This window comes from Andrographis paniculata, unplaced genomic scaffold (assembly GCF_009805555.1).
Source record: "Andrographis paniculata isolate CXL003 unplaced genomic scaffold, ASM980555v1 Contig36END, whole genome shotgun sequence".
Lineage (NCBI taxonomy): Eukaryota > Viridiplantae > Streptophyta > Magnoliopsida > Lamiales > Acanthaceae > Andrographis > Andrographis paniculata.
This window is the reverse complement of record NW_026137569.1, coordinates 2,615,044-2,624,688: the sequence shown is the minus strand read 5'-3', so window position 1 is coordinate 2,624,688 and position 9,645 is coordinate 2,615,044. Positions and strand designations below refer to the sequence as shown.

Below are 9,645 nucleotides of genomic sequence, written 5' to 3'. Positions count from 1 at the left end.
CTATATAAAATAAAAAATAAAATACTAAAATACTTTTATTTTTTAATAATTTTAAAAAATATATTAAAATAATAATTAAAAATAAAAATAAAAATAAGGATAATTTGAAAAATAAAAATAATTTTATCACCACCGTTACTAAATAAGAAAATAAGACAATTTTTTCTTAAATAGTAACAATGTTTTAATTTACTTTATTTATATATATTATTTTTAATAAAAATATGTTTTTTTTTTATTTTCATTTTAAAAATAATTATTTTAATCAACTATTTTTAAAATTTGTGTCCGAACCTAATCTATCAAATTAGCTTATAATCAAACAATTGAAATTAATAGTAAACACAAAATTCTAATATGAGTTAAATAGAGATCTTCGTAGATTACAATCCCCGGATCCTTCCTTAAAAAAAATGAATAAGAATTGATTTATCGTTATAGCAATAGTGGTGATATCATTCGAATACGGACTGCAAGTCAAAAAAAACAGGAAAAAAAAGTGGTGACATATTTAATATATAGATCATCAATCAATATATATATGTATTACATCAAATTTTTCTTATACTATAATGAATCAGAATTGATGTTCCTAAAAAAAAAAGAAAAAAATGAAGTATTAATTATGTTGATTTTTTTAAAAAAAAAACATAAATATATAATTAAAGCATAAATTATAAATTCAAAACATTAATCTATTATTTGCAGTTTTTTTTTTTTTTTTTTTTTTTTGTGTTATAATTGTAATCTATATTTTAGCATAGTCAAAATATGAAACATATACCTATAAATTGCCATTTTATTATTTGCATGAACGAATTCGGAGTATATGTTCGAACAAAATAATATTTCTTATATTTTACATTTTTCGTTTCATTATTTTTATTTTCGTTCCACTTTGTTATTTTCTTCTTAATTTTAATTATTTATAATTATCGTATTTAATTATTTTAATTTTAATTTATAATTAATTTAATTATAAAAATAATTATTTTTACTAACATATTTTTAATTATTTATTAGATATATTTTACCGTAATAAATCAAACATTCTAAGTGAATCGAACATTTCGAACATAAAAAGTGAAATAGAAAAAATATATATCTTAATTAATACCCACTCACTTCGTTTTTTCAATTTTATTTTTTAATTAAGATTTCTAAAAATAATAATATACAACACAAAAAACCTTTCATAAAAATTCAAAAAAATTATCCACCACAAATGGTAGGCTTCCTGTCTTCTCTAAATTTTATACTAATTATTACACTGTTTCACTAGAAAATAATAAAATCAAAATCTACAAAATTATAGACATCACTTAAAAGAATAATAAAATCAAATTCTACAAAATCACAAAGTAAAGCTATTGTTTTATATAATAAAATATTTATTTTCTAGTCCAATAAAAAATGATCGAGTGATGTGAGAATAAATTAGTAATTGTAAATTCAATTCCCGAAACCTTCAGATTTACCTGCTACACATTAGTATAACTTATTTCATCCGACCTAATTTACAATATATTAAGTCTGACGATAGAAAATTTATAGCGCCAAAAATAACTTCTACAGATTCTCACGCTATATATAAATTTTATTTTTGTGACGTCGTTCAATCTTTAAGGCTTTCAATAAAATATTTTTTTAGAAAAAAAATAACATTAAAATATTAGTTAAAAAACTTGAATAATATTATATTTTCAAATAAATTTCAAATGAAATAATATTTTTGTTCAATCTTGACAATAAGCCATTCAACAGCATTTTAATAATTAGTTTGAAAGCAATTTCCCAACAATGACTATTCGATATCTCCATGTCACTTTCCATAGCTTTATATCGTTGTTAAAATCTTTATAAACTCATTTTTGAACCATAAGAACAACCCCATTTTTGGTCGACAGAAAATTATATTTCAGCATGAAACACTTGAGTTCTAACGATCACTTTGGTACTTACCACTTCATTCCTCATGATGGTGATTGGTCACTTTGGGGGCCTCCGAAGATCGGCCGCATGTAGGCGTCGTCGAATCTGCGCCAAAAGGAATGTATCGTGTAGACGGGTCTTTCCATTAGCATCGACAGGCTATCTTTTGCTCGGAGAAGGTTTGTTTCAGCCGATTCCGAGAAGGAGAGCAGAGGAAGGGTCATATTCTCCTTGGCAATGCTCGCTTCGCGGTCGATGTTGCTGCTAGTACAGTGGGGGATGAGATATCTTACCAGGGGCTTTGTTAGAAAGCCGAAGACCTGCATATCTATACAGGTGAGTATGAAAAAAAGGGAGATCGAATAAAGTTATAAGCTTCTGACTTACTATTGTGCTGAATAGCACGACGATAACTGTTGCTGTTACCATTGTAGCATTGACCGGATCTAATGGCACACCGTAACTAGTGAACTGTTGATGTAAACAAGAAACAAAGATTAGTGTAGATAAGGTGGTGCAGAAAAAAATAATCGTTGAATGATAGCTAGTGATACTCGGCTAAGCGTCACCTGTTTGAATGCCAAAGCGATGGACACTGCACCTCTCATCAGCCCCGCCCACCAGATTATAACCTTTGCATAATATACAGCTAGCGTAAATAGCCGAAAGCGCCATGAATGTAATATATAATGGAAGAGGAGAGAGATAACACAGGAATTTTGATGCAGTGATAGGAGTATAGTTGGAAATTAAGAATTGGTGCTTTCGAAGTTCTGAAACTTATAACTGATGCCCTAATGTAAGTACGTTATCGAGTTTTGCAAATTGTGCTATGATTTGAAAGCTGAGCCAAAGGAGTGTTCTGGCTAGTCTCAGCATTAGTTTGGAAACAGAAATTCAAGAGACTCAAAATTCATTTTCCTTCAAAATTAAATTGTGGAAGTATGCTAACCTGGTGCTTAAATGTTATTTTTGACCTTCTTGAAGTCCTTCGGTTCATGCAATTTGACAAGGCTGAGAGAGGAAATACAAAAGCAGCACGTCCGAGTAATATCAAGAACATAACACTGCTGTATACACCAATCGAGTCCCAGGCACTGCAATAAAAATATTTTCATTGAAGGGAAATTTGAATCTAATAGGGATAATAATGTCCATAACATATCAGACAAGGTTTCCTAAATTCCTATTTGCAGGACTTCTGAAGGTGAAACTCTTATTTCGCAAGATAAACCCGACACCACCACCATTACCATCATCATCGCATACTGACTACATAAGACACAAGTTACCATCATGTTTTAATTCTCATTTCTTAATTTACTCTTATCAACCTCACTTTCTATTGAATGCATTCAAACTTATCTTATGCATCATGCATCCTCACCTGAACACAGTTGGCAAAGGCGAAAAGGAGCCAGATAAATATAGATACGGGCAAGTGGCAAACTAACAAATCACTTCTATACAGCATTTTAAAATGATTATGATCTTGAATGGTTTCTTGAGATGGATTGAAATGAAATAGAACACTTCCACACATATAAGCATCAAAAAGGAAGGTAGAAAGTATAGCCAATGTAAATAGACCATACAACATGAAATATCATGCTACCGATCACTTTCATGCCATAAATAACATCAGTGAAAAAAATAAATTCTCTTAGAGGAATGGTTCTTACTTGAGCTTGCTCATTTTCCATTTTCCAATATCCAAGACGTCCATTCCCACATACAAAAATATAAAGGTTTCTGCAATGAAGGACATCATTGCAAATATATGCCTGAAAATAATGATAAAACATGTTAGCCAAAAGTACTGATTACCGATGATGATTAATTGATTATGCTATACAGCTTCATGTAGCTTATAAGTTTTCTATTTGAATGAGATAAGTCTTTAGTGTGACCAAAGGGTGTAAAATGAATGGAGGCTGACTAGGGCAGGAAACACCCTTCCCAAGCCATTGCAGAAATTTAGAAACATTACGCATACCGGGTGGTGATTCTTGAACTGTCAGTCACATTGTGCCAAGCATAATGTGACATGAAAATACCAGAAAAGAAGACTGTAAGAATCCCGCTTAGTTCGAACAGCTGTAAAAAACACATAACCTCGCTTAAAACTTCAGAAGACTTCATAATTTCACAAGATACATCAAAGAATTGGATGTGAACAAATAAAAAAGATACGGTAAGAGAATGCAGTTCAAAGAAAATAACGGTTGAAATATGCATCACTCAAAACCTGTCATGTAATTTGGAGGAAAAATTTAAGAAGATTTTGATGGCAGAAAGATATAACGAGCAGCCACATGATCAAATTTGAACGGTAAAAAGTTCCGAAAAGCAGAGAAATGGGAAAATATGGGAACATGACAATACAATATCTTGTGATGAAGCATCAAAGGCCTGGAGGCAGAGGTAAAAAGGAAATAAATAAAGAAGGATAGATGTCTGAGAAATAGGAGAAAATGCAAGAACCATATAATAAATGTGGATGGTAAGAGCAAGGTAAGCCGTGTATTATTCTCACTTCCTATTACCTCAGCCAGCATGTAGGAAAGATAAGCCATAAGAACCATTAGAGCAATCTCACGAACGCTTGAATGTCTGCTGACATAAATAATTCCGGGCCATAGAGATCTCTTAATTAGGGGCACCAATCCACCCTCCCCGACATATTAAGTTTTTTCCCTCTAGGTTTGGTAATTGAAAACATAGGGGAAAACAATTTTACCTGCCAAAGTACAAGCCCTTGAGAACAAATGCAGTTAGAAGCCCAGCCTGAAAAGCAAAGCATAGAGCTCTTGTTTTGTGCATCAAAGGTACACTTTGAATCACAATAGTTACTGTGTTAATCACGAGAAACAAATGCTTTTTATCACTCAAACTTCCAGCTACAAACTAAGTAGACTTTCTTAGTTACATCTCAACAGTTTCAGGGGTTTGTGCCTAAATATTAGATCTTTGAGTCAATAACCTCCCTGGACAGTTTTTAGTCAATATTCTTTTAACCAAATTTATAATTTTAACTAAACTAGAGAACATTTATGGCAAGATTGACAAATATGAGTTAGCACCTTTCAGTTTCCGTATAAATTATAACAAACCAACATAATGAACATTTTATATCAGTGAACACAAGTCTGAAATTATAATAACAAACCCATTGGACATATTAAAAGTTTTGATACTGTTGGGAGTTGATCAAAGACCACATCTATAACCTTTAAGTGAATCCTCCATCCTATTGCAGCATAACACAATACTTTTTTACTTAAAAAGGGATCATCAGTCAAAAGAGAGTAGCATGAATTTTGAAGAAAGAACTGAAGAGAACTCTTCCGAACAAATAAAGAGCAGTAGCATGAAGTTTTACACAATTGCATAAGTCAAACTCACCCCAACACCTAAAGCAGTGCTCGTGGAGAACAAATATAGGAAATCACCAATAACTTTGACTGCTGTCCATCCTTTTATTCTATTGACATCCAACTTTTGAACTGCATTGAACAGAACGACTGATGTGGCATCATTTACCACCCCTTCCCCAAAAACTAAGCTGTATAGCAAGGGAGTTTCCTCTTGATGCAGAACCTGCATGATAATTCGTATGCCATTTATGGAGCACAGAATACCTTATGCTATCTGAGAAAATCTAGAACCAAATCAAAGCTTAATAGCATTCGCTCACCTGCAGAGTGCAGACTGTGTCTGTTGATGAAAATATGGCCCCAATAGCTTGTCCAAATAAAAAGGAAGGAAAACCCACAAACATTAGGACTCAAGATTAGTTAAGATATTTATAATTAACAATCACTAAAAATCACATCAAGCCTTCATCAGACGAACCAAGAAAATCGCGAGGAGTCAAGCCATTAAAACTGAAAATGGGGAACATCAACGAACTGCCTATAGCAACAGTAAGATGGGGAAAAATGTCAGATAAATGACCACACCCTAAACGTATCATATATATAATATATATATATATTCAAGTCAGTGATATATGAGCATGCATTGTAAAGTACCTGTCGTAATCACATAAGTCGATATAAAAACTCCAATTACTCCAAACAACACAATGGTCAAGAAGTTATGGAAGAATTGTTTCTTCTTGACCTGGAATCTGTCACAAGATTGGATGCAACGTACAGTTTAATCCCAAAGAGTAAGAAAAACAAATGCCACTGCCAGTTTGAAGTTAAATCACTATTGAGTATAAAACAGAGCTACAGTAATCTTCAGCAGGGAGAAGAAACTCACCCAGCATTAAAAATGATTGGCGGCAGTAGATAAATGAAGAAGATATCTTCGTCGAATCTCAATATGTGCGAACTCTTCCCCTTCCTTATAAAGAGTATTACAGTTCCGCAAACACATCCCTGATTAACAACAATATGAATTTATTCCTATCCTCAGAAATAGTCATCAACAACCAAACAAAACGAAAATAAAAGGCATGCACAGAACAGACGAGGATCAGAATAAAAATTTCTATGTGCGTATTACGATTATAAGCGCCGTAATTGATTCGTTAACCCATCGATTTTCCTCGAGCAAGTGTCCGATCACCAAACAGAAGCAGAGAATCGCCACAAACAACGTTATGGAAACCACCTGCTCGTGAGCCTCTCCTACGTTCCGCGCAAATTCGAACACACTGTCCATCGATATTCATTCCCCGAACAATCAGACTGAGCACAGTGCGGAAACATTGGAATTATGCTAAGTACTACGAAGGATATCAGCAGTATGACTAGCGATTCGCATAAGCCACTTGGCGCGCAGCCGCAACTCATGCTGATACGTGTCCTCCGCTGCAAATGCTGCTGCTTCTGCTTCACTACAGGACAACTGACTATCGACCTCCATCGTCATCCTCGAAAGTCAAGTACGTTTCCAAGTCTGCAAATAACTTGTATTCCGAATGTTGGTCGGCCCAGACCGGGCCCGGCTACTTTAAGGCCCATATTTTGTGCAATTTGGGCTTTGAATCGGCCCATTGATATAAAAAGGATGGTATATCATACTCCCTCCGGACTACTTACAGCGTCTATCATTTTATTTTCGGTTGGGATATGAAGCCTGATTATATCCTAAAATCTAGGGATATGATTTGAATATTATATTTTAGATTTCAGATATATGATTTGGATATTATTGTCAAAGGCTTAGGCTATAAATATCCATGTATTTTCATTTTAATATGTGCCTGCGTAATTGATAGTAAAATTCCTGGCGTGGCAGCGCCCCCAGACGTAGATCATCGTGATCGAACTAGGTTACCAAATTCTTGTGTTCTTTTGTCCTTGTTGTTTCATCTTAATTTCCTCAAATTTTCATAACATTTTCGAATGTCTTACTTATTCTGTAATTTTCTCATTATATTCTATCAATTTCCATTATTGTTATTATTGCTTTATGGAAGGAAATTGGAAATTATAGGAATAAAAGGAACGAATTTGTTTATCTTATTAGGAGACTTGACTTGGAAGTTGGAACGAAGAAATTTCTAGTCCACTCGCCACTGCTTTGTCCTTCTTATGAAATGATTCACATGTGTCATTTTCTTTCTTTTCTTTTAAATAAATAAAGAAGCTTTTTTATTAAAAAAAAATAATAAAAAAAAAAGAATAATCTTTTGATGCAATATAAATCCATTAGTGTTTATTTGTGTGATTTTAGTTTTGAATTTTAATTTTAAATAGTAAAATTTTGAATTGAAATAGTTGTTTGATGTGATATAAATATGTGTGGATGTGATATTTTGAATGTAAAATAAAATTTTATTGTAATAAAATAAATAAAAATTAAGTGTTTGATTTAATATTATTTTTTAAAAAAAATTTAAAATAGTAAAATCAAATGTAAAACTAAAAAGTAAACGTAAACTATATACGAATGAAGATGGTTTACTTTACTTTATTTTTACGAAGAGTAAAAATAAAAATATTAGTTTTTTTTTTTTCTTTGCACCTATAATAATTTTAGTAAAATTTTATTATTTTGGTCTCAATTTAACATAGTATATTTTTTGAATTTGTCCCATCCAAAATATCTTCTTTTTTCTAAAAAAAAATTATAGTAAAAAAAATTATATATATTAAAATACTATTAATTTTTTTAAAAAAATATTTAATTTTAAGAAAAATATCAAAATAATTTTACATATTTTCGCTTACCAATAAAATACTATTATTTTTAATTTACATTAAATTCGGATAGAAAAATATTAGTATTATTTAAAGAAAAAAAAAAGCATTAAATGACTAAATTCAAAATTTGATTCGAGTAATAAAAAAAAACAAATAACAACAATACAAGAAAATAAGGTATTAAAAAAACAAACAATTATTATTCTTGTGGGTGGAAATTTCCAAATAATAAATATTGGATGAATAGGATAGGATAGGATATGAATGGGACCACTGCAAATTGGTGATTTAAATTTAAAAAAATGATCGTTGGAAATTAGCTGCATAATTGACTTGACTATCATGCGGATGATCCAAGATCCGGGCAAACATGGGCCCACCCGGTGCTAATAATTGCATTTATGTTTTGATTTTTTGATTTTATTTTTTTTTTTTTATCACGCACACCCCAGCATTTCACCCGACACATGCACACACGCACTCACCGAGGATCGAACCTGGAATCCAACCCTCAAACTTGATCTACAAGGATTTGATCCGTTTTCATATAAATTGATTGATTTTTTTTTATATAGTAAAATTAATTAAAAAATAAAAAATTTTAACTTTAAATCTAATTATAAACTAAAATAAAAAGTAATGGGAACCAAGAAAGCCATTCATTCAAGGATGTCAATAAAATCAATAAAAACTCAAAAGTGAATCATAGGTAGCATATTTTATTCTATTAAATTGATTATAAAAGTTGAATAATGTTCAATTTTTTCTCTAATTCAAAAAAATAAAAATAAAAATTCAAGAATGACTATAAATTTGATTTTCTCAATTGCATTATATTTTAGAAAAACTCAATTATGACTCCCTAAATTCTACATATTATCAAAATTATATTCCCAAGATACTTATATTATCGTTACTGAATCAAATAATCACACAATTACAGATGCAAATTATTCAATTGATTATGACTTATAACTCAACATAAATACGTGGTCATCATATAAGATCAATAAAATAAAATGAGACACGCTACGCATACACAGAAATTTTACGAATATCAAATAATTCAATGGAAATTATCAATTAAAGATTCGATGTCACAAATTAAACTACGTTGTTCAAATCATCAATCGATCATCGGACTTGATAAAAGATTTAATTTCTCATACATGAAAGCAAAAGAACATCGAAAAGGGAAAATATATATATATAGCATTTGGACGAGTTTTTTTTTTTTGTCATGTCATCGTTTTTCTCCAAGAGTCATTCCCCGCATCGCCTTTCTTGCTGCATCTATTCTTGCGCTTTCAGCACATTCAAATCTGTCTAAGTGTTACTTCAAAATAACAAAAATATACAAAATATTCCACTTTAAATATGAAGTGGAACTACAGAATTACTCAATTTTTAGCCAACTCACTGCATCTTAATTAAGACGAGACCAAAAAAATAAAGAAAAAATTTCAATCAATTAAAACATTTTTTTTTTTTTTTTGATTTTGGTTGGACAACTAAATTTAATTTACGTTTCAACATATTAACATATGTAATT

General features: G+C 30.9%; 1 protein-coding gene across 3 annotated transcripts; it reads right to left on the bottom strand.

The window, feature by feature from the left end:
* Positions 1 to 353: 353 nt before the first annotated feature.
* LOC127249454 (sodium/hydrogen exchanger 4) lies at positions 354 to 6,754 on the bottom strand. Of its 3 annotated transcripts, XM_051272230.1 has the most exons (15): positions 6,448 to 6,753; positions 6,202 to 6,320; positions 5,967 to 6,064; positions 5,788 to 5,847; positions 5,630 to 5,676; positions 5,338 to 5,532; positions 4,673 to 4,719; positions 4,479 to 4,545; positions 3,929 to 4,029; positions 3,615 to 3,716; positions 2,885 to 3,029; positions 2,502 to 2,564; positions 2,320 to 2,403; positions 1,963 to 2,252; positions 354 to 470 (listed from the first exon to the last, which is right to left on the bottom strand). In XM_051272230.1, the coding sequence occupies exons 1-14, from the start codon at positions 6,604 to 6,606 to the stop codon at positions 1,974 to 1,976; spliced, it is 1,566 nt and encodes a 521-aa protein (XP_051128187.1). In that variant the 5' UTR covers positions 6,607 to 6,753; the 3' UTR covers positions 354 to 470; positions 1,963 to 1,973. The 3 variants fall into 3 exon arrangements, with proteins under 3 accessions (XP_051128187.1, XP_051128186.1, XP_051128188.1); XM_051272229.1 differs by lacking the exon at positions 354 to 470 and having other exon boundaries at positions 1,802 to 2,252; positions 6,448 to 6,752; XM_051272231.1 differs by lacking the exon at positions 354 to 470 and having other exon boundaries at positions 4,673 to 4,689; positions 6,448 to 6,754.
* Between the last annotated feature and the right edge of the window lie 2,891 nt (positions 6,755 to 9,645).

What these genes read in the sequence shown, in the direction of transcription:
- LOC127249454 (XM_051272230.1), bottom strand. Translation starts at nt 6,606, where the DNA reads ATGGACAGTGTGTTCGAATTTGCGCGGAACGTAGGAGAGGCTCACGAG. An exon ending in AGTTCAAGAATCACCACCCG is followed by an intron (nt 3,717 to 3,928) that starts GTATGCGTAATG and finishes CATTATTTTCAG; the next exon opens with GCATATATTTGCAATGATGT. An exon ending in TCGCTTTGGCATTCAAACAG is followed by an intron (nt 2,404 to 2,501) that starts GTGACGCTTAGC and finishes TTACATCAACAG; the next exon opens with TTCACTAGTTACGGTGTGCC.